The sequence below is a fragment of the Salarias fasciatus genome, chromosome 12 (genome assembly GCF_902148845.1).
Source record: "Salarias fasciatus chromosome 12, fSalaFa1.1, whole genome shotgun sequence".
In the NCBI taxonomy this organism is placed as follows: Eukaryota; Metazoa; Chordata; class Actinopteri; order Blenniiformes; family Blenniidae; genus Salarias; species Salarias fasciatus.
This window is the reverse complement of record NC_043756.1, coordinates 7,963,172-7,988,134: the sequence shown is the minus strand read 5'-3', so window position 1 is coordinate 7,988,134 and position 24,963 is coordinate 7,963,172. Positions and strand designations below refer to the sequence as shown.

General features: G+C 44.1%; 2 protein-coding genes across 2 annotated transcripts; one reads left to right on the top strand and one right to left on the bottom strand.

The window, feature by feature from the left end:
* Positions 1-908: 908 nt before the first annotated feature.
* dpysl2a (dihydropyrimidinase like 2a) lies at positions 909-10,178 on the top strand. Its single transcript, XM_030104442.1, has 14 exons — positions 909-1,268; positions 5,819-5,907; positions 6,031-6,215; positions 6,326-6,490; positions 6,695-6,756; positions 7,328-7,408; positions 7,497-7,565; positions 7,655-7,775; positions 7,859-8,015; positions 8,309-8,450; positions 8,562-8,732; positions 9,161-9,340; positions 9,705-9,900; positions 9,977-10,178. Exons 1-14 carry the CDS (start codon positions 1,227-1,229, stop codon positions 10,066-10,068), a joined length of 1,752 nt encoding a protein of 583 aa, XP_029960302.1. The 5' UTR covers positions 909-1,226; the 3' UTR covers positions 10,069-10,178.
* Positions 10,179-15,073: 4,895 nt separating this feature from the next.
* Positions 15,074-24,207, bottom strand: adra1aa (adrenoceptor alpha 1Aa). The gene is made up of 2 exons (XM_030104450.1): positions 22,742-24,207; positions 15,074-15,746 (listed from the first exon to the last, which is right to left on the bottom strand). The coding sequence occupies exons 1-2, from the start codon at positions 23,637-23,639 to the stop codon at positions 15,193-15,195; spliced, it is 1,452 nt and encodes a 483-aa protein (XP_029960310.1). The 5' UTR covers positions 23,640-24,207; the 3' UTR covers positions 15,074-15,192.
* Between the last annotated feature and the right edge of the window lie 756 nt (positions 24,208-24,963).

Sequence of the window (24,963 nt, the reverse complement as noted above, 5' to 3'; positions counted from 1 at the left end):
TTTTATCATTGAAAGAAATCAAACTGGCAACTCCTCTCATCAATCCTCGTTTGAGACCAATAATGGCAGAAATCTGGACAAACTATTTCTATTTGGGGAAACTGCTACTTGATGCTGCCTTTACTGATTATATTTGTCAAAGACTTACAGTCAGGGACTTGAATTAATTCCTGAATGACTCTATTTCTTTCTCCATTAGCATGCATCTATACAATGAAGTATGGTCTGATTTACACTTTCACAACTGGATTAGTGTTGTAATTTTTCAAACTGTCAGGCTTAGCATTGATGCATGCCAAGGACTGGTTAAAGTCAGGCATTATTCCATCAGTATGAGGATCTCATAGTCTGAATCTTATCACAGAGTGGACTGATTATGAAACAATGGGCCGCTGGGTACAGACTTGAACAAGGCTCTCGCTTGTCAGACGGAAGGCCATGATGCCCAGAGACGAATGAACCACAAACTTTGCAGATACAACTTAAAACAGACCCCAGAATGAATCTGAACAGCAAATCGACAGATGTGTAAATGTGAAAGAAGTGTGTCAGACTCATTAAAAAAGTAAAGACAGTCGACAAACTTGAATTTGAGGCAAACTGCTGATTTTAAATTACCCTTGGTGTGAATATTTGTCTTTATCTGTGTGTTTGCCCTGTGATGGTCTTCAGGTGGGACTGACTTGACTCCAGTATGGAAGATGGATACTCTTGCAGGAGTGTGTAAGAAAATAACAGAACTGTCCAAGGGTTCTTTGTGTTAATTGAAAATTCTAATTTCATTAATTAGTGAGAACTCGCATAGATGCCTGTTTAATTGAACAGGTTGTGTTTTTTTTTTTACTATTTTCACCCTAAAACATCAAGCGAGAAACATGGAGCCAGGGCTGAGCAGGGCGGGGCAGTGCGCATGCGCGGTGCTTCTTTGTGGCCCGTCTCTTGGATCTTGTCTGGTCTTCAGGGACCTTTTCCAGCAATAACTCAAGCACAGGAACCCTAAAGCGAATAATAATAATAACAGTAATAATAAATCAACTCGTAGTATTTCTGCATCAGAAAGGCTGTGGTGTTGAAACACATCTCCACTGGTCGGGATCTGGAGGACAGGCGCAGCTTCACGCGGGGCGTCGACGAGCGGAGCATCCATTCATCCTTTCATTGGCAGCCGTCGAGCTAGCTAGCATTAGCTGAGAGACAGGGGGCAGCTGTGACAGAGGGGCTTCAAAATGTCAGGGTACCAAGGAAAGAAGAACATCCCACGGATTACAGTGAGTATCGTTTGTTGGTGTTACACCTGTCCTTCCGCGGTGGTGTTTTTTTTTTTTTTTTTAATATCGTCTCCCAGGATTAGAGGGAAAGCTAGCAGGCGTTTAGCTGCCTGAACCGTTTACACCGAGGCTGTCAGCAGCTTCAGCCCGAAGGGGATAATCAGACAAAAGATCTGCGAGAAGCTCGTCAACATTCCCCGAGTGATTGAGGCTGTAGTTTAGTTTGGCTGTGTTGGGCTCATACAGCAGCTTTTCGCTCTCTCAGCTGCCATTATGGGGTCTCCTCCTCCTCCTGTCAGCATCCTGCAGGGTGTAGCTAACAGGTCCCTTTAATCACTCTTCACTTTTCTCTCCTGCTTTCCTTTTTTTCTTTGATAGAGGATATTAATTTTAAATGATGGTTTCTTGAAAAAAAAAAAGGTTGTTTTTTTCAATTAGTGCTTATTATTATTATATATTATTATTATTAATTTGAGATAATGTAGGCTGCACTGTGGTGGGTTGCTGGTTTGAGTCAGGCTTGGATCCTTTCTGTATAGAGTTTGCATGTTCACCCTGTGCTTGCTTAGTATTCATATGATTTCTTCCCCCAATCGTAAAGCATGAGGTTCTGACGTGTATTCTGCTGGGCTTGGCCCTCAGCCATCAACAGTCTAAGACAGGAGTGTCCAGTCTTGGTCCCAGAAAGACCACCGGTCTGCATGTTATAAGACTCTCCCAGTTTAAATTCACCTGATTGGAAAGACACACTCCTCATCAGACTGTTTTTACAAGCTTCATCATGAGAGCAGCATTAGATTCAGACATGCAGGTGCTGGGTAGGCATCTAAAACATGCAGAACGGGGATCATTCAGGACCAGGGTTGGTCATCTAGCTCTGAGAAGATGATGGATAATGTCATGTTGTCGTGGACACACAGAGAATTAAAGAAAATATGTAGTTATTGTGTTCAAGAAGGTTGACCAAATAAATAAAAGTCAAATGTATTTATTGTCATATGTACGGTAAATCACATTTCCCCCTTTAGTGAAAACCAATTTATTTAGTATGTCTTTCCTCTCTTCCACTCTCTTGTGAAAAATAGTACAATAGACTGCATATTATGTAAAACTGTAACTAAAACAGCTGGCACAAACTTTATATATTTGTGCAAAGTTGTGTGCAACATCAGCTATATGTCCAATAATCGCCATGACACAGTTCAGTGCAGTTACATGACTGTAAGAAAATACTGGAATCATTTTGCACATTTGTAACTCCAGCCTGAAGCGAGAAGTGGGAAGAGTTCATGCTGAGTGGGTGGGGTCTTTCAGGAGGGAAGCAGCTCTCCTGTGGGCTCTGCTGGGTGGTCAGTGGGGTCTTGGCTCTCAGCAGTTTTCCCACTGTCCGCCACACACTAATGCAGCAAATCGAGATGCTTTTTATTGACACTAATGTCAAGAAGTATACAATATCTCATGATTTTGAGACAGCTTATCCATCCATCTTCTGTAGTTCAGTCATCTAAAGGAGGCTCATGAATGGTTGAGGCTTTCTCTTCTTATACCTCAATGTTAAATGATTTGAAACAATATTATTGAGTTTTAGTTTTAATTCAATCAGCAATTCTACCTTGAACATTATTGAGTCTTAGAGTTCAGAAAACTTACATCTGAAGAAACCGTTATATGAACAGCCTTCCTGGATCATTTAGGATATTGAGAAAATTAAAAAATGTCCAGAAAGCAGAGAAATTGAGCTTTGCGTCCATATACTCGTCATTACCATACATAGTCAGTCATGACTTCTGCAGCAAAGCAGTGATCATAGACAAGTTTTACCAGTGCAGTCAGAAGCACACAGTAATGTTGAAGGGAGGATATTGACAGATGAAATGGTGCTACAAAAGAGGGCAAAGCACTTAATGCACATTTTCTGACGTTTCTACATCCATAAAATCGAAATGAATTCAGATACCCCCATCACAAAATAGTTACATTTGGGTCAAACGAATTCTACCATTAATGGCTACCTAGTTTTGGGGGGGGGGGGGTAGCTCATTTTACCCACAGGCTCCACTCACTTGCCCTCATGTCTGATCTGCTTTACAGTGCAGCTTTCCAGCCAGGAATCACAGTATTAAGGGTATACAGTTCTGTAAAGTAGGTCAATGAGCAGCGCCCATCCAAACCCTTTGCTTTTGTCTTCCAGCTGTTGTAACCAAACGCTGAAGCACACAGAGGAGAAGTGTGTGTTCCTCGCTGTGTTGTGTGCAGACACTGTTCGAGGTGCTGCTCAGTTTTGTCACAGATGTTGTCGGCGTTATATACGTGCAGCTCTGGCTTACTAAAGTCACTCTGCAGCAGTCACACACACCACACACACTACCTACTGTCAGTCTAAAATGAAGCATCTAGATTTTTTTTCTGCAGATGTTTGAAGCAACAAGATCAGGTTTTTAGTAAGGGAATAATTCACCATATAACTCTTCACACTTCAAGTAAACCATGGGGCCAAATTAACGTGTCTGTAACTTCAGGTTCTCAGACATTGTTTTGGATGCCTCCCTGCTTCAGCAGGTCTGCTCCAAATAAGCAGGTCATCTACAGAAGTGATCCCTTCATTCGGATCAGGGTTGTCGGAGCAGAAAGACATCTGAAATATGCAGGACCGCAGGGTCAAGACAGCAGGAAGCAGGATGTACGGGAGGATGTAAAGACGGTTTTCTTACATTAAATCCGGTGCACCAAGTAAAGGAGCAACTATGTGGTTATACCAACAGTCAATTCTAGAAAAGCCAGCACTGCTTGACACCTGGCCCTTCACGAAGCACACTCAGTTCTTTGCAATCAGTTCAGTTTTATGTCTCACAGGATTAATCACATGGGGCCATTTATACAGCGGCGAAGTGAATTTTCCTTCCTTCCTTCACGAACTGACTCATTGCTTCAGGGAGATAAGGACTATCGTGGGTTTTTTTTGCACATGGAGATCCACTTAGTGTTAATGTCTAGAACAGCTTCACGTTCGTTGCCACTGGCCACTCCAGCACATTAAAGGCTAACCGTAGGTAATAGAGCCCACTTATAGGAGAGTAATGACCCTGGAGATAATGTTGGTGAAGCCACGACTTGTACACCTAATACTTTCCCCTCTACCTGGACACGAAAAACCGAGTGTTTCCTGCTGAGAGGTTGGCAGTAAACCACTTTCGTCTTCATTAGTTCTCCTGGGAGACCTCGGAAAGCCGGTAGGAGAAGTAGGCCAACGTTCCATGTCCTCCTTTTATTTCATGCAGTTAATGAACCACTCAAAAGTCTGAGCTCTCAGTCGAGTATTTTGATCAACAGCAGGTCGCTCGGTTCATACAGTGCATTCAAGAGTGAATAGATCATGTCGATCACAGGTCTCCAACCTTTTTTTTTTTTTGTCTGATGACAACACTGTGAAATTGTTGAAGAGCTACTGGTGGTTATTCATATTTATTGACGTCGCTGCTTTCCATGAAGCACAAATAACTATCCATGTTTTCAGATAAAAGCCTTTAAATAAATGTTAATGCGGAACACAGTGTCCATCAGCTTAGATTCTCCTGAAAATATTTGACACTTTTTAAGTATTTCAGAAAGTGCAGAAACATTTTTCCTCAAGAAAATCTATTCTTAAATATTTTTAACATTTGATGTATAGCGGAAAAAAATTGAACAACACCATTTAAAAAAGAATACATTTTTATGTACATTATAATTCTTAAAAAAATATTAATGTGACTATTCATGTATTAGAATAAAATTCTCCAGCATACTGTACTCCTGCAGCACACTGCAAATATTTGATTGACAGTCGTACATTGTAACTGTAAGTTAAAGATGTTTCATCTAAGTGCAGTAGTGTAATCTGCAGAGATTGTGTAGCCAAGACATCCTGACTCTCAGCTCAGCGTATTTAATCTAAGTGAAATTAACCCAAGTGCCCAGGATGACGGCAGCTGAAACCTTGATTTACCCTCTAAAAAAACAACTATTGAAGAAAGATTTGAGACGACTCCTCGACAGCCTTAGATCAAGGTTATATTGGTGGTTTTTCTCACTTGCTGCACAGTTCTGAATGAAATTCTCTGAAACGTTTCACTTGCTTTCAGTCTGATCTCTGTATTTGAGTCCTCTTGAGGTTTTACAAGGATTTTATTCTGACAGTTTGATAGCTTTCGATTGTGTGACAGTTTTAGACGGAGGAATAATTTTTGAAGAGATGTAAGATATAAAATTTAAAAATGTTCATTTTTTTCCAAGTTAACTTTTTTTCTAATTTGATGAAATATTTCATTCATTAAAAAAGTTCTGTGGCATTTTTCATAGTATGAAAAAAAGTCTTGGTTTGGTGATGAATTCAAGAGCATACTAAAGTTCAGCCAAGGTCTGTTTCTGCACGTCAGAAGTAATTATTCTTTGAAACTCAATTTTGTCATTTTATTCCACACCACTAATCAAATGGACACTGTTTTGCTTGTTCCACAGCCTCAGGCTCATTTTAGTGGATTGTGGGTAAATCACCCTTCTCTTTCTTTCAGAGCGACCGTCTCCTCATCAAAGGAGCGAAGATCGTGAACGATGACCAGTCGTTCCTGGCTGATATCTACATGGAGGATGGAGTCATTAAGTAAGTTCTGCTCAGTTGAGTCAATTCAAGCAGCGATCAGATTCTTACATGACAGATAATCTTTAATTACACACAGATCTTCATTTGGTTGTTAAATTCTGTAAAAATTTTTTTCTCATTCAGACAAATTGGAGACAACCTGATCGTTCCTGGAGGAGTGAAGATCATCGAGGCTCATGGGAGGATGGTGATGCCCGGTGGCATCGACGTGCACACCCGCTTCCAGATGCCCGACCGGGGCATGATTTCAGCGGACGACTTCTACCAAGGCACCCGGGCGGCCCTGGCCGGCGGGACGACCATGATCAGTACGTGACACCTGTTTAAAAATGGCGGTGTCTTGATGCAGAGATTATAGTGCGAGCCTTCGAGCGTGAGATTCGAATGAGGTCCAACATGTTGCTTTTGTGTTGTGCAGTCGACCACGTGGTGCCGGAGCCGGGCGTGGGCCTGGTGGCGGCCTTCAAGCAGTGGAGGGAGTGGGCGGACAGCAAATCCTGCTGCGACTACTCCCTCCACGTGGACATCACCGAGTGGAACAAGGGCACTCAGGAGGAGATGGAGACGCTCGTGAAGGATCACGGTATGGAACCGGCACGGCTCCTCTCAGACTGTTCCCACACTTCAACCAGCATTTATTTCTATTTCTTTAATTTCTCTTACTGCGCTTGACGGTCAACATCTACCCGAAGAAAAAAACACATTCATTTGACTTTTCTCTTTGGCTTTGGGGTTTCCCCTCTTTTGCGCTCTCTATTCCACCTTTTTGGCTGTTTTCTCCCTTCAGGCGTCAACTCTTTCCTGGTCTATCTCGCTTATAAGGATGTTTTCCAGCTTTCTGACGCTGAGGTATGCTTGGCTTTCTGTCGGTGCACTTTCCCCTGATGAATGTTTCACAGCCTTCTTTGGAGATTATGTTCCACAAGAGAGAAATATTACACATTACTTACTGATAATCAATATAGAAAATGAAAATGTCTTTTTCTTTTTTTATACTTGGTTGCAAATGTAATTAGAAATTGGAAAAGTTATTACTGTTGGAAATGCTGTTACTCACTACACCAACAGGCGAGGCTGTAATTATCGGGTTTCTGCTTTGCTCTCTCTGATTTCATCCGTGTGCTTTATTGTTACTTTTACTTCTTTTTTTAAACAAATTACACTTAAAATGACGAAGGCTGTTGCCTATTGAAATAAACTACCAAACGGGGCTAGATAATAGAAATATAACAATAACAGTTATTCTCATGTGAATTAATGCAGTTTAAAAAAGAAATTAAAATCGTATTCCAGTATTTATCAGAAGACATTTGCTGTTGGGACTGAATAACCTCCGTTCACAACATGTTTTCTGGCGTTCGTGTGCTTTTGGAGCAGATAAAAGCTCCTCAGGCTGAACGGTGTGTTTGTCTTGTTGTAGATCTACGAGGTGTTTAGTGTGATCAGGGATCTCGGCGCCATCGCTCAGGTGCACGCCGAGAACGGAGACATCATTGCAGAGGTAACGGTGTCGCTGATAGAGCCACGTCTAACTGAGGTGGGCTTTGATTTTGGATCATAATATTCCTTCTCTTTTGTGGGTATTTCAGGAGCAAAGGCGTATTCTGGAGTTGGGGATCACAGGCCCCGAAGGTCACGTCCTGAGTCGCCCAGAGGAGGTTGGAAATAAAAACAACCAAACCCTGAATCCTGAGTACAATATGAACAGAAGAGACTGACGTCTGTGCCTGCCTGTCACCATCTGCAGGTGGAGGCCGAGGCGGTAAACCGCTCCATCACCATCGCCAACCAGACCAACTGTCCGCTGTACATCACCAAAGTGATGAGCAAGAGCGCGGCGGACGTCATCGCTCTCGCCAGGAAACGAGGTAAAACATGCTTCTTTTTTTAAAAGCTTTTGTGTTTGGAAGCTCGCGCCGTCTCGTTGACATCCACTCGTCCTCTCCGGCAGGCGCGGTGGTTTATGGAGAGCCCATATCGGCCAGCCTGGGTACAGACGGTACCCATTACTGGAGCAAGAACTGGGCGAAGGCGGCAGCTTTTGTCACCTCGCCGCCGCTCAGTCCCGATCCCACCACCCCCGACTACCTCAACTCTCTGCTGTCATGGTAGGTGCTCCTGAAGATAGCCGGGACTCTGCCTCGGCTTTTTATTTTCACATGGTGGTCCCTCGTTCTCCATCAGAATTTATTATTACAAAGTAACTTTCTCTGAGGAAGGTAGCATTTATGTGATAGGGACCATCTGCCTTCTGCATTCAAGATAATCATCAAGTTTTCTGATGACATTTGCTTCTGATGTCATTATATAATGCAGAGTTGGTGTATTAAATAACATTGGAAGTGGCTCCTGAGTGTATATTCACACACAGGGTGTTTCTCTGGCTTTCTCTCTTGTCCAGTGGGGATTTGCAGGTGACTGGTAGTGCTCACTGCACTTTCCAGACTTCCCAGCGTGCAGTGGGCAAAGATAACTTCACCATGATCCCAGAGGGCACCAACGGCACTGAGGAGAGGATGTCCCTAATCTGGGACAAGTGTGTGGTGAGCTTAAAGTGACCCACTTCCTGCAAAGATTAAGAAAAAATAAATAAAGAAAGAAATCTTAGGCCACCTTTACCAGTTAATCAGTGATCGGCTGTCTCGTTCCAAAAGGTGACGGGAAAGATGGATGAAAACCAGTTTGTGTCGGTGACCAGCACGAACGCAGCCAAGATCTTCAACCTGTATCCCAGAAAAGGCCGCATCGCGGTGGGCTCTGACGCCGACCTGGTGCTGTGGGACCCAGACATCACTAAGATCATCTCAGCCAAGAGCCACAACCTGGTCAGAGAGCTTCCCTGTCTGCCGCCGCTCTCCCACTCCTCACTTTTCTCATTTATGTGTCCAGTTCAGCTGTGTCAAGCCTCAGGCCTGCAGGACGAAAAATTCAGCCTCCTCCAGAGTGCAGTCTGGCCTGCAGGTTGCAAAAAGTAAAAAAAAATTACAAAGAGCAATTACAGCAAGTGTATGCTGTTCTTAATCTGGCCACAGGGGGCAGTAGTGTTTGGAGGAGATTGTGAGGCAGTGCAGAGACTCAGAACAGCAGCAGATGGCTGTTCATTTTTAAGTTGAACTTTTTTTTTTCTCTCTAAATCAAAATAGAATTCAACCCAAACCTCTGAATTCTGGCTTATAAAACAGAATGATCATTGGCAGACGTGTGCGGACCTCATATTTTCCCATGTTGCCGCTGATCCATCCTCTCCCCGCAGGCCGTGGAGTACAACATCTTTGAGGGAACAGAAGTGCGTGGAGGTCCCCTGGTGGTCATCAGCCAGGGGAAGATCGTGCTGGAGGAGGGGAGCCTTCACACCACAGAGGGCTGCGGCCGCTACGTCAGCCGCAAGCCCTTCCCAGACAACGTGTACAAGAGGATAAAGGCTCGCAGCAGGGTAAGTTCATTTCTTCTTTTCTGGACTCTGCAGCCATAAAAAATTAAATATTGCCATGTTGAAACCGATATTATTTTCACCACCCAACTATATTTAAACTGATCATCATCAAGTCATCATCAACATGTGTTGGAACATGAATAGCTTTACATCTAATTTACCTCGGTTTCTTTCCCTGTAACGCCTTGTCAAACATCTGATGACTCATCCGGCTCTCAGCCGTGTTTAATTATTCTTCATCATATATAAATCCAATCGCAGCTTCATGGATGTCTCCATTCTACCAAGAACGAAGCCGGCGTCTGACTCAGAGGTTGCAGTGCGATGACGATTGTGGTCTTCTCATCTGGTTTGTGCGTTTCAGCTCACCGAGCTGCGCGGCGTGCCCCGGGGCCAGTACGACGGGCCCGTCTGCGAGGTGACCGTGGCTCCGAAAGTGATGTCCAGCGTCTCCTTGGTGAAGAGTTCCCCGGCCAAGCAGCAGCAGCAGCAGCAGCAGCAGCAGCAGAGCGCTCACCAGCCAGTCCGCAACCTCCACCAGTCGGGCTTCAGTCTGTCCGGTGAGCGACCGCGCTGGGGTTTTTCCCTCCCCGTTTCTTGAACGGCTGTTTATTAAGATTAAACGCTGTCACACAGGTGCCCAGATCGACGACAACGTTCCCCGCCGCACCACCCAGCGCATCGTGGCTCCCCCCGGCGGAAAGGCCAACATCACCAGCCTGGGTTAATCCCCCACGGCCGCGTCTGAGCGGAGCCGGGTGCGGGGCCGCACGGGACCAGAGGCCAGTCTTACCAATGTCACATCGCATTCCCTCATCGCCTCTGCCTCCGCCTGCGCCGCCACTCCATCCCACACACACCCACCGCACCACCTCGTCACTCGAAAAATACAAAAGAAAAAGAAAAAGCACTACTCTGTTTTCATCCTTCCTGCCATATTTCCACCATCAAGGAAGGATTGAGTGGATTAAAACAGCGTTTTTCGTTATTTTTTTTGCTGTTTTTCCACCCACTTTGTTAATTGATGACATTAATTTGTTTACATTTTGCTGTAAATCTTTTTTTTTTTTACTGTAACATATTTGAACTGTTTCGTTGCTGTCGTGGTAGAACAAGAAGCAGTGGGCTTTATGAACACGTGTTGAAGTCAGAGGTTTTCAAGTGTCGGAGAATAAGACCGAGTTGCTGTTTTTCTTATTTGAACAAGTGAGTTAAGATCCGTTAAGGTGCATGAGGTTTATCTGTGTTTGCGGTCGCTGTACAGTACAACGCTTCACTTGCACTTGTCATTCACTCCGTAAGATTTCAAATAACTCCTCTAATCAGTCTGTCTCGGTCGACCAAGTGGAGTGTTTTGCCTCACTGTGAAGACAAAGATCTCAGAAGCTTCAAGCATTCTGCTGTAAACACATGACTGATCCCACACTCTGAAAACCCCTGGTTTGAATGCCAGCAGTTGTGCAGTTTGTCTTCTCGCGCTGTTCATTCGTTTCTCAGATGTTAGAATGTGTCGGCGGTCCTGTTAGACCACCGCCATCTCGCTGAAAGTAAAGCCACGATTGCCCGTGCTCCGACACTGTAACTGTGCTGTTTTATTACAGAAATATTCCTGCATTGTTGGCACAATAATGTGAAGTGACTCAGACGATAGGGAACTGTTTCTACTCTGGTGATTTTACTCAAAGTTCTTGCAGTATTTTATTTATGTTTTAGGTATTCAGATGATCTTTTCACCCACGTCTTCCTTTTTTGTGTTATAGTTGCACTTTTTTTTTCCTCTTCCAATTGATGTTTTTCTGTTTGATGTCATTGAAGTTGCTTTGGAGAGCGCCGACTGCACTTGCAAGGAAAAGAAAGGGTATTTTAAGAGCTGAAAGCATTCGTCCATCCTCAGCGTTTTCTCTGGTTTCGCCGCCGTGTTTTCTTGCTCACGCCCGTCGAAGGGCTGTCAGGGCAGCAAGCTTTCCAATTACCAGAGCAGAGCGTGACGCTCGGGACGGAGACGCGGACTCGCTGCGAGCTTCTCTGACAGCCTCTCTGCACCTGGTGCTAAATCATAATTGCCGCATTAAGCACCGATGATGTCTGCATCATCCACTCAGCGGGCGTGTTAGCCTCGTGCTAACAGCAGCCAGGGTAGAGCCGTCACCCCACCCCACCCGAGTTCACCAAATTTGTTTTGCACCTGTAACAATCCAAATGGTAAAAGTGTATGTGAGCTTGCAACCTCTGATTTGTCTGTATGTTTTCGGATATGTGTTGAACTACTTGCCTGCCTGTTCTGTAAGATATTGATAGCACACTGTATCTATGAAGGCTCCTCAAAGAAGTGAAGATTTTGAGACCTGATGGAAGAAAGAAACAAAAAAAAAAAACCTTCTGTATGTATAAAGAAATCCCCCACAGTGCGCTGATGATGATGATGACGATAAAGATGAAGTGTCCACTGTTTATTGGTGTTCGTGTTGTGAATGGATTACCAGAAAATACTGGGGAGTTTTTTTTTCTACCCTCACCTCCGTCGACCTTCCCCACACCGTCCACACACACACACACACACGCGCACACACCGGGTCGTATCTGTATTCGCCACACTGCAAGCAGGCTGTCAGCCATCGGCGGCGAGCAGCGCCGGGTCGTCTCTTCCTCATTGCCTTGTAAAGTGTAGGTTTTGTACGCCGAGCTATAACGTGAAGTGGTTTAACTTTTTGAGGAACTTTCTTGGTGATGGTTATTGAGTCGTAATATTGAGCACTGTTGTTTGCCCTCCTCCACATATGGTGTGATACTCTTGCTCATGTATGTTTTGTAGGATGCCAGGGGTTTATTTTATTTTTTATTTTTTTTGAGGGGGAAATCATCTGTCCTGTCAGCATCTGACCCTATCTGTGTTGACTTAAGTGGATTAAAATATTAAAATAAATCAATGGCGGAGACTGTTTTTTTTTTCTTAATATGCATTTTTTAAATCTTTCTTTGACATTTCTTTTTTGTATAATTTGATGAAAAACTCAAAGAAAATGATTCACCCTCCCTCCTTTCTCTTATGCCTAAGAGTTTAAGCTCGATGGCTGAGATTCAACTTAGAATTTGGTGTTAGTTCACAACTGGAAGCTGTTTCTCATATTTAACATGTGCCTTAAAGTCAGAGCAATTTAATTTTTCAACTAAATGCAGTTTGGAACAAGATAATGAAGCAGCTTAAACAGATAAATTTTGCACAGATTACGTGACTGGACTCTGGTCTGGACTGGAGTCTTACAGACTGTTAGATTGATTTAAGATTTATTATAAGCTTCTCTGTAATGATCAATAAAATATTTAATGATATCACTGCAGAAACTCCTCAGATCGATCCTCAGTTTGTGTTACCTGGAAAAGTAACGGACGTGGTGTGAAGACGAGCTGCAGAGCGTACCCGGCCTTTCAGTTACGTTACAGGAACAAAGCAGTATTTGTGTCATGTAGCTTTCCAGGGTTGAAAATCAAAGTCTTGTCTGACTAAAACTTGCTTATCCGCTGGCTTGGCTGAGTCACGCCACATGCCGGCGACAGATGGAGGGAATGCAGGCAGGCGGTGAGACACCAGGTGGAGGCACAGAGTCGCGGCGCTCGGGCCGGGGCTCGGCCTCGGGCCGGCAGAACGCTTCGCCCACAGGGATGCTTCCAGTGAAAATGAACTGAGCAAGACAGCGGCTACGTCACACTGAATGCACACATCAACACAGACTCTTGTGATTAGTTGGAGTGAAGCCCCCCCCCCCCCGCCCCCCCGGCTGTTTGACAGTCGTCCAATTAGGGTTTAGCATGATGAGCATCTCTGATTAAACCGGAGAGGGGGGAATCCTATAATGTCAACATCTTCAGCCCACTGATGAGAGCTTTAGAGAGACAGGAAGAAAAAAAAAAAAAAACATCAGGAAGAGTTTTCCGGGCTAAGCCCTCTTGGGAGAAATGTGCAAACATGAGTCACCAGCAGCAGCACTTGCTCGGCTTTCAATCCAGTGAGGCGCGGGCGCTGCTATTATAAGACCACAATACCTTGTAGGATTGATCCGTCATAGCCGTACTATCTTCCACGTTAACAGTGACTGTGAGAATTCGTGATTAAATTGATTCCTCTTTTTGAATCAGCAAGCTGAAGCTGAGTAATTTACATTTATCAAAACAAATGTTCTGTTAAAAAAAACCACAAAGAAATATGTAGATTAGACAAATCAGCGATGATTTATCCATGAAAATATGAAACTAATCTTCTGGATAAAAACAGGAAGAAACAAAGGAGAGGTTTTCTCACTGTTTTCCAACCAGCAAGGCCGCGCATCTAATTATGGTAGCTATTCATAATTACTCGCTGTATCTGGAACCGGATATACCTTTATAAAGCGCAGCGCACAGGTATTTGTCGGCTGAGGTTTTGTTCATAATCCCACCGCTGTCTATAAAGAGAAATTACAGAGGGAGGGGTGAATTAGGTCATCTGTACCATCTGCAGTTTATAGCTGGAGCTGGTGGCTTTTCTCCTAATGGCATCCGGGCAGAGACGGTGTGATTTACAGGTTCACAGACGTGTCAGTCAATGACAGCGCGGACGCAGGCCCTGCCCTCTGCTGAGCGCCCCAGGCTTCTTCTTCTTCTACTGAACTTAACACGGAGAAAATTGCTGGGGGTGTGGGTCGGGGTCATTCTTTAACCAGGCACGCTGCATCTCCTACTCCTCTCGCTCATAAAGGGAGAACATCCCGGCGCTGCAGAGAGAGCAGCCGGGGGAACATAAATCAATACGCCTGGTAGAAGTTGTCCTCTTGCCCTTTGATGCCTCTGCGCAAACAGACACTTCGCAGTCTCAAAACTCACACTAATCGCACTCCCGTTTTCTCACCGCGGTAAACAGACCCTCACGGAGGCCGGGCCGGCGACCGGGCGCTTCCTGTGCGGACGCTGACTAAAAAGGACACGCGAGGAGGAGTTCGGCCTGAGAGAAGAATGTCAGGGACTTTGTATGACTTATCTTGACATCTCTAAATCTGGTGGATTTTTTAAGAGGCTTGGGGGCCGGTCAAGATTGAGGCCAGCAACCACAAGGTCATTAAAAATTCCACAGAAGTATATTAAGACATCCATCTGGCACAGCTCAGAGGTGCATGAAATTGTGGGAATGGAGACGGATGAGTTGGACGGAGTTGGAGGGGCTTTATATTTAGTGAGTCAAAACAAAACGAGGGGGGAACAAAGCAAGTACACAACAAGAAAAGCTGCACCGAAACGTCCTCGCGAATCGCGTCACGGGGAAATTTCACATGAATTTATTGTAAGTGACACAGAGATCCGCTGGGTGGGACGTGTACAGCGCTGTACACAGACAACAGCTTTCACGATGGGGAACAGCGTGAGGCATTGTTTTGAAGGAACGGGAGCACCACTGACCGGCATTTTTAAAACAATCGGAGACTTCATGCAACGTATAAAACTCTAATATGTACAAGTTTGGTATCATTAAACAGTTCTTCTTTAATATAAAATGTGTAAACATTTAAAAACCGTTTGCGCTTTTGGTTCAACTTTAAGAGGAGGATTTACTCCAAAATCCTATTTTCATGTCCAAACAGCTGTGTTCTGCAGTATTTACTGTTAGAAACCCTGGAAACCCTCTTCTTAAAATAAAAGAGACATCATTTTGATAATTTCCCATTCAATTAAAAAAAAAAAAAATAAATGTTGGAAATGTCTATTTTAAAGCAGCCACATCTCCAACACAGTGCTTGTGATACGATCCCAGATAAAAGAGCCATATTCTCATCTGTGACCTTGAAAAAAAGGAGTCGTAACTAATGGATGGAGGATTACAGCGGTTATACAGCCTCTCCTTTTTCCGACAGGGACATCTGGTGGATTTTGATAGTGGGAAGGTTCCCGACGGGAGGCGGCTGCGCGCAGTTTGACTCCTCGGCTTCCGTCCCTCCACCCAGGATGCAGCAACAGGTCCGGCTGAAGCTTTTACTACAAAGCTTGGCCACTTTAGCCCTCCCCGTCTGGGCCGGTCCAGATCCATCCGCGGGGCCTCCGGAGAAGACCTTCCACTCCCTGCTGTCCCTGGAGGAGGGAGTCCTGGACAGGGCCACGGAGGAGGAGGGGCTGAGGCGGCAGGGAGGCCCCCGGCTGTCCAGGCCCAGGGTGAGGGCCTGGCTCTGGCCGTGCGTCTGACTCTGACCCGCGCCCAGGTGGTGGTGGTGGAGTCTGGGAGTCGTCGTCAAACAGTGAACTCCAAGCAGGCTCTGGAAGGCCTTCTTGAACTCCTGGTTGGAGCAGGGGTAGATGATGGGGTTGATGCAGCTGTTGAAGTAACCCAGCCAGAAGGAGATCTTGAAGACGGTGTCTGAGGGTCTGTATGCGGGGAACATGGAACCTGGAGGGAAAAGAAACACAAGCTTTGAATTGGAAAGCCGAATATAACTTGAAGCTGTGACACAAAACATAATGGAACAGAGTAATTTTTTGTGAGCCCATGTTTTTTTATTTTGAGATCTGACTTTTTCAACCGTTTGTCTCACTGTTCTCTGATTCTATAAAGCAAATTGTTTAACAATAGCTATGGTATGCATTATGATATAAGCCATAATACTAGCTTACTACAACAATGACAAGTTATAATTAGTGAAGATGAAGTGGGCTCACTGGTAGTTGCTTTAATGGTGAAAGTAACTACCAGTGAGCCCACTTTTGTGAACAAATGATTAAGATTTTTTGTGAGTAAAATTGGTTTTTGTTATGTGTATTCATTTTTTCATTTCAATATATTTGAATATAATATAATTGCTTTTGTTAAATATGTATGAGGTGCTGCTGTGGCTGCGGTCGAAGGAAGCTTGTTGAGTTGCGTTGACTGGTTTCTTGTTTAGCACCGTATTTCTGTATTTCGCTGATGGTTTCTCCACCGCTGGATGCCCAGGTATAAAAAAAACAAGGCCCGTCACTGCTTTCATCATTTATGAAAACAGCTGTAGAGCAGAGATGCTGTCTCGAGAGTAACTCCGTCCTCCTGACGGCAACATGAAATGTGCCTGGCTCTAACTAACATCGACATTAACCTGTGTCCACATTGCCTGGGAGATGTTCTCGTCCCTAAAAACATTAGCTTACTTTAACGCTTGGGAGTCAGGGAGCCACAGCAGTGACCATCTGCACTGATATCAGGAAGTAAAGCAAGTGAATCTTTTATCTTTAACATATTAAGGTTCACCCTTGAGGGATCTTTAAAGCCTATATACAAAAATATTGATGTCAGTTCAACAAACCAGCATGAATCTAATTCATCTGTGAGCAGAGATTTGGTCCTACAGGTCCCTCTCTGTGTAGTCCGCAAACACCACGTTTTAAGTTTTTTGATTTCTGAATTTTACTCAACTTTCCCCAATTTCAAAAAGCAGCCCTTCAAAGCCACCTGTCAATGGTCTGATTCATTGATTGAAAATCCTCCTTCGAGCACAGCTAACAACTTCACACCTTTCCCCTAAAAAAAGAGTTTTGTTAGTTGTAATAACTGTGCTCCTTCTCCCTGCCTCACTTCAAAAATACTCCATAGAGGTGAGGCAGGTGAAGACGTGGTGGCTGTCTGGGAGGAAATGTCAGTCAAGCCTTCTTTAATAAGATTTTTGCCACCTGGGCCACAAAGATAATACACACAGTTGAATGTGCACTCGACGCAAACGCAACACATACACACGGACGGCTGGGACAATGTTGAACTTCTTTCCACTCTTAAATATCACTGTTGGCTGGACGTACCTCTGTTAAAGCCTCCCTCATAAGAGAATCAATAAACGCTGCCTTCACTTACTGCATATTTTGGATAAAGTCGTTTTCATCCCACCCCTGTTCGACCTTGACTTGTTCAGTTTTTTAATGAATAGTGGCTCTTCCAGGTCAGATCGAGGAGTTTTTTATTTTAGTTTTTTATTAATTTGCATGTTCTCCACAGAGGTGTGACACCGTGCGGGACTCGCTCTGGTCTCCTCTGAAGCCACGCTGCCTTTGCTTCTCATCTCTAAGTGGCCTTGACAACACAACTGATGGGAATAGCAAAAAAAAAAAAAAAAAAAAAAGGTGTTGAGTGGCTGGGGGCTGCGGGAAAAAAAAAAAGAAATGTCTGGATCTCGACAATCTCCAGAATCGACCTTCTGGCTACAGAATTTATGACAGTCCATCCAACCGTTTCCGAGATATTTCAGTCTGGTCTGAAGATCCAGCCTGACCTGGAGTTGTGTTTTTGTGAGGCTCAGGTAATCCATATATTTCCAGTTAGTGTCCTCTCCCTCAGTGCGCTTATTATGAAGACTTGCTCTGTAACTGCGGAGGAAATCGTATCATTGCACTTATTTGGATCAACCTATAGCGGTTTGCTTGTGATACTACTTGCTTTCAAGGTGAAGCATTGTTATTAAATCTGCTGCTTTTTGATTGGATGGAGCGTTCAGGGCAGAGGATGTGAGTGGGATCTTAAATGAAGATTCAAAAGGTAAATGGCTCGACAGGCACATTACATGCAGGCCTGTTTGTCACCGTAAATGTCGTCCACTCTTCATATAGTCCGTGGCTGCCAGCGAAACATTAATATAATTAAATGGCTGACTTCCTTTGTAGCTGCGCTGCATCTATCTATGTATCGTCTACTTGTGGAGGAGGAGGAGGGAGAGAAGCTGTCTCGTAAAATGCTTTATTGGGCAAAGCTGTTGCACACAGTTAACTGTAGGCTTTGGTAAAAATAGGATGATGATTTAGGGATGAATAGAAGAAAGAGTTGGAGTGCGAGTTTGAGAGCAAATTATTTTGTGCTTGTACAGCTCATACATCTTTTCCCCAGCTGCAGCAAAAAAGAACAATTCTATTATTTCCAGCACCCCTGATGGATTCCTCTTATGCAGTGAAAATAGAGGCTGCTGCAGCTGTTTGCATGGATGTGCTGTTGTCCAAAATCAATGAAGCATCAGTGGCAGAACAACTTCAATTTCTGTAGTGTTACGTTCAATGAAACGACAACAACAGCAAAGTTACACAACCCCCTTCAGAATCTCTTGTATGAAATGTGTCCACTTTGCAACAAAGGCGGTTTTATGCAGTTGTTAAAATACCCAAAACATCGATTCAAAAAGAGAAAAACAAAACAAACATGATTCAAGTTCTATAAACATGTTCCGACTTCATGATTTTTCATGTTAAGTACCATTAAACTGACAGAACTGGCTGTTTTAGGGTTGCTAACTATAATCGAGAAGTCCCTGTCTCTCAAAGCGAGATGGTTGAACACCTAATGTGTGCAAATGGAAGATTTGTTCTTTTTAATTGCGAGCCGTTTGCACGTACTTATTGCCTGATGCTGCTCTTTTTCTCAGACTTGTTTTTACATTATGGCCTATTTTACAGCTCTTAACTGGTCCTTGATGCATTTACCAGAACGCCTTCATTAAAAACTCTCGTTTCCAAAATATATAATAAATTAAAGAAATTTCTTCAACTCTGCAATCAAAACTTTGTAAAACTTATTTACCATGATCCCTTATCAAAAATGACATTCAGATGGTTTGAAAATACTGGCACACGCCCAATTGAGGGAGGAAAATCCACAGAGACCATCCAAACTGCACCTGGGAAAGAAGCAGCCCTGAATCAAACACTTTTACTGTTTAGCTGAAAATGTCAGCAACTGCACCACCATAACACACAGTGGCTACTCATTTACAGCTACATTATTCTAAACAGCACTGGGAAGTTTCGATGTCGTAATGAGGAAGTCCTGGCAGCTTCTGTAATGATAAATATACATATGTGAATCTCTATTTCTCCATTTTCTGGTGCTTTAAAATATTATTGATATCCAAAATGGTGTAGAGACAGGGTGTGAAGTGTAAGACCTAGGAGCCAAAACCAACCTGTCAGACAAGAGTTCAATCCAGAGCACTGGACAATGTAATGAAGTATAAAAGTTAAACTGTTTTTTCCTCATAAAATCAACTGCTACCCCCAATTTAGTAAAAGTAGCATAAAATAAAATTTAGACTTAAACCAAGATAATCATAAAAACATACAATATAATATAAAAGATGAAATGAGATTTAAAAAAAAATACATATTTTTTGAATGTACCAAAAACAGAATTGACATTTTTTTGACATAAGATATTATCAAAAACGTGTTAGAATTGTACTTTTCTTCTTTAAACATTTCAACTTGTTCAGAATTTGTTAAAAGATATGAAATTAAATGTCAGCTTTTTCATAATGTACTCTTCACTCTCCAACAAAACGAGTAACGAAACGTGTAATGGCCAGTATTTATGGACTGTTATGTATCGTTTTACCTGTCAAAGCCTCTCAAGAATGATTTGTGTGATTTTGCATGTTTCTCCTGCACTAAAGTGAGGTTGACACCTTTGGTCTATACTTAATAAGAAAAGAAATCCTGCAGCGACAGGAGTTAAAGGGTCAAACAAACCAGCAGCACTCAGTGCCACTATGAAGGGGACACGTCCGGAAAAAGGCTCCGGCGATAGGATCATTTCAGAGATTTGTTTTCTGCTGAAACTCAGCATGTTTGCAATATGAGCTGTGCGGTCAAAGTCAGCAGTTTTCTATCGATGGGGTATTTGTGGATGCTTGAAGCGAAAACGAATTTAACATTCAACAGATTTGCTTGGATTTGACCTCAGTGTCAAAGATTTCAAAATATTCCCTCTAAATCATGTAGAATTAGTTCACTTCTGGATATCGTAATGCTTGCCTGGAGTTGTACGGACTTGTAAAAGTCACATATATCCAACAGGCATGTAGCATTGGAAGTTGTGTTGGTGGCCAGTGATTGAAATTAAGCCAAATATTCACTTGCCTTTGAACCGTGCGCTCGTTTCCACCAAGTCGAGAGTAAAAATCTGGCACGAATTAACAGCTTACTGCTGAAAACAGGAGGCGAGTGGACCAAACAGTAAAGTTATCGGGCTGGGAGCCAAAACAGTAGATGCTGCATTTCATTACCGAGTTCAGTGGAGCTCAGGGGAACTGAATAAGACGATCTGTGAGTTCAGAACAGCAGGTGACACCTGGTGAAGGGCTTGTGTGGGCTCCAGATATGTTTGTTTGGTAATGGAGGCTCTAAGCTGGATGCATTAGTCCATTGTGCACGCTGCTCGGTTGGGTTTCATCCTACCGCCGAACCAATCTGGATAAGAATAGATGAATAACGCAACTCCAGAAAGAAGCTGAACTCTTTTGTTGTTACTCTGAGATTGTTGGCGTACAAAATCTCATCCAGACAGAGCAGCGATGAAGACCGAGATAATCCTCAACTGGAGACATTCCAACTCGCCGTCAGTGTCTTAACATCTTACGACACGAGGGCGCCCTGTGGAGCTATTCTTTAAATTAGCAATGGCTTGCTTTACACTTGATTATAGCCTCCAGAAGGACATTTAAAATGTCAAGGAGACAGGGGGGGCAATCCGCAAATACATCCAGTCTCACCTTTAAGGATTATGGGCTTTAACATAGTCCTTCATTTTCTGTTTCCTCACTGAAAACATCTTGTTTCCACCAATGATTCCAGTCGTCCAGTACTTCATATCAAAACCGGGACTGCTGGTTTGTGGTTCACTGCTGCGTCTCCCATCGCCGACGGACTTCTGCAGCCGCGGTATGCACAGTGATGCCAGCATTAGTGGGGGAGCGTCGGTAAGCTGAGGCGTCTCCTCGTTTTCCAGCCCGGAAAGTACTCAGGCTGCTGGTAGCGGCTATATTTACAAGCATGAGAGCATGGAATAAACCAAAACCCTGCAGGATTTGTGAGGGTTTTGCTATATCTAATATCTACTTGGGTCAGATTTCTTTCTCACAATATTGACAAACCCGCACAAATGGAGCATGCGAGGTTGGCACGCCGTGTGATTACTTCCTTTCAAGCTCGTCTTCATCGAACCGGGCGCTCTTGAAGTGAACATCATCTAAAGTCTGACACCGATGTGACGGCTTTATCTGCCGCTGAAGGACTGGCATTGTGATGAAGTGAGTCACAAACAGGACGCCGACGGGGGGAGGCGGGCGATGAGAAATAGCTTGACACCTCATCCAAGGGTCCGCGTTTGAAATACACGCCAGTCTGAATTTCAGCGCTTTTGTTTACAGACAGGGGAGCACTGGAGGATGTCAGCCACCTGAAAGATTTATAGAGCCTATTTATAGAGCGTCTACCTGGCCGAGTCAAAGCATTTACTACGCCGCGCAAGAAGTCACAGGGACGGGCCGAACGCTTGAGCGCGACCCTCCCACAGCGGGGTGATTGAATTAACGTTATCCAACAATTACATTTGCCAGCACTCAAAAACCTGGCAGCAGAATAAATCAATGAATATATCTGTAAAACAAATTAATGTGGAAGATAAACAGCACTCTAAAACTGAGCTGACTGTTGTGTAATTTTAAGTGATTAAACATATGAGCCTGTTTTTAATAGGATTCCTACTGCTTATAAAACTGACGTTAAAAAAAAATCTTATCTGTCTATTATCTTGAAAAAACAGTAGCAAGAGCTGGTGAAACAAACTCTTCTTCTTTAATCCAGTTAGTTAGACGACACGTGCAGGGAAGCTTTCTATCACTGCTGTGAAATCTGAGTGTTCGGTCACTTTATTAGGAAATCAAGAAGTCCAGCGACAGGATTACATTTTTATCTGAGGGCATTTCAGAGTACTGGTTTGATTGTGTCAAAGTGAGGACAAGGATTAAGGTTTAAAAGTATGTGTGTTGGAGTATTGAGTTCTTGTGGCTGCCCAGTGGTCTGCTGGTCATTATCACTGCCACACAGTGACATTATTCCTGGTTAGAGTCCAGGCTTTGTGGATTCATGAAGAGTTTCTGATCCAGTATGATCCTTTGTGAAAACTGAAACAAATTCCCATTTGGATCGAGGCTAAACACCTGTGTAGGTATGCAAATATATGCAAGTGTGTGTTCAATGATTTAGGTTTTCCACAGTGACCCTACTGTCTTCATCTATGTTGTGTTTTTAAATCTAATTGCTAGTTGCTATAACTTTTATTGAGTGTATCCACACACATTCAGTTGCAATTTCATGTTTATTGATCTTTACTCATTATTGTCTTTGTCAGGTCTTTGCCATCACTCGCTTACCATTAGTCTGCAGGGAACTCTTTATTGTTCTAATTCAACACAACAAAGCAGCAGAGCAATGAGTACTGAGCACCACATAATTAAACTGACTGTATATTCTGGTTAAAACTGTATAGCTTATTTCAAACTGAGCGTGTTGATTGATTTGGTGCAGCAGCCGCTGAACATTTCATGGTGACTCACACAAAAGATCAGTAATTACGTGCAAGATGAGCAGGATCACACTCACCAATGGGAAGCACCAGGAAAAACGGCAGCCAGCACAGGACGAAGCAGCCGACCACGATGCCCAGGGTCTTAGCGGCCTTCTTCTCCCGCGAGAACTTGAGCAGCCGCAGGGCGAAGTGCGTTCGGCTGCGGAGGGCCTCGTCGTCCGACACGGTGGTGTTTCCCCGGTGTATCCTGAGTATCACCCGCTCCGAGTCCGACTTCTCCGTCTTGTGGCCCTCTCTGAGACCCTGGCTCTCTCTGTGAGCCACCACGTAAACCCGGCAGTACATGACCAGTATGATGGCCAGGGGGAGATAGAAGGAGCCCACGGCGGAGAAGATGGCGTAGCCCGGCTCCTCCGTGATCTTACAGATGGACTCGTCCTCCGGCGCCGGCTCTTTCCAGCCGAAGAGGGGTCCGATGGAAATGATGATGGACAGCACCCACAGCAGCATCACGGCAAAGAGAGCTCGCCGCTTGGTCATGATCGCCGGGTATCGCAGAGGGTAGCTGACTCCGATGTAGCGGTCGACGGAGATCACACAGAGGCTCATGATGGAGGCCGTGCAGCAGAGCACGTCCACAGCTGCCCAAACATTACAAAACACACGTCCAAACACCCAGCGGTCCAGGATCTCCAAAATGGCAGAGAAGGGCAGCACCGTGGAGCTCAGCATCAAGTCCGCCACGGCCAGGTTAACGATGAAATAGTGCGTGACTGTGCGCAGGTGTCGGTGACAAACCACCGAGAGGATCACCAGGATGTTTCCCACGATTCCAAACACGATGAAGACGCCGAGCACCAGGCCCAGCGTCACGGCTTTCACCACGTTGAGCTCCGGGACTAAAGCGTGGCTGCAGTTGGAGCAGTTCTGCGTCAGTGGATCCGGGGTCATCATGTCCAGCACGGGAACCATCGGCTCCACAGCTACCCTGAGACTCCACACTGTCCTGTGCAGAAAAGGCCGACTGAAACACACCGGTCTTTGTCTGCCACGGGAGAAAAAAGGGACATCAGGGCCTTCTCAGATAAGCCATTAGAATAATGGCCGTATTAAGTCAGTCTTGTCAAAATATAATTTGAATGATGATGCCTCCTCTAAATGAGCCATTACATTGGCAGTGCATCAAGGAAAAATAAAACAACAAGAGACACGCATAAACACCGAGGAGAAAGTGTAATGTATGCAGATGGAACCTACAGCGTTGAAATCAGGTAATCCATCTTGAAAATGTCTCTGATGTTAAAACTGTTATTATGCAGCTGCTCCAAAACAATAAATGCATAATAGATGGAGCAGACAGATGGGTTTACACAATCTGGGAAGTCTTCGCATGTTCTCTGTAATGAAATCTGTAGATTGGGCCCAGAAGTTCAAGTTTTATGAAAATTAGAACGGGAAGCCACTTTTCAGGAGGTGGTGGTGGTGGGTGGGGATCAGTCAGCATCCAGGCTGCTCCTGCTGAACACGGGAGCATATTCAGCTTCAGCGCCACAGCAGCAGCACTCAGCGTCTCTGCAAAACACAGTCAGAAGAGTCTGCCGTGAGAGACATGACACGAGGCATATTCTAAAACACAATCCCTGTTCATTTTTGGGGTAATTCTTTTTATTCTGTGTGTTATAGTTGCTTGGTGATATCAAAACTGTGTGTAGAGGTGGATTTCTGAGCCACGTTTACTGTTAGATCAATGCCACTGCAGTCTAATTTTGCTCATCGATTCAACACAATGCGAAGGATGAAGAAAAAAAAAAAACCTATACTGGAGCTGTCCAGTTGCTTGAACGGTCTGGGAAACATCGCATAATTAAAACTGTGGACGGCACTGAGCCAACACAACATAGCTGCAGCGTCAGCAACACACGCCAGGCTCGATCAACAGACCTAATGTGTGTTTTATGGCCGTTTAGTGGCGGCCTGATCTTCAAGTAACCTAAAGTACATCAAGATAAACAGAGCCGAGAAGTAGTAGAGTAGAAGATAAGCTTCATTTCACTCTCGGCGCTTCATTTAAATGCATATGTGTCACACTGTGACCTCTTAACAGGCAGAGATCAAGTGGCTGTTACAGTCTGACACTTTGATGTGTGTGCATTCAGGGGTGGCATTGAGCTGCTTTTAAAAAGACAAGTGTTTAACTCTTTAGAAGAGTATGCCATGTCATTCAAATTCAGGGGTGATTCATAGTTTTACTTTTCTGATATTTGCACACCAGTTCAAGCATTTCCCAAAGCAATTA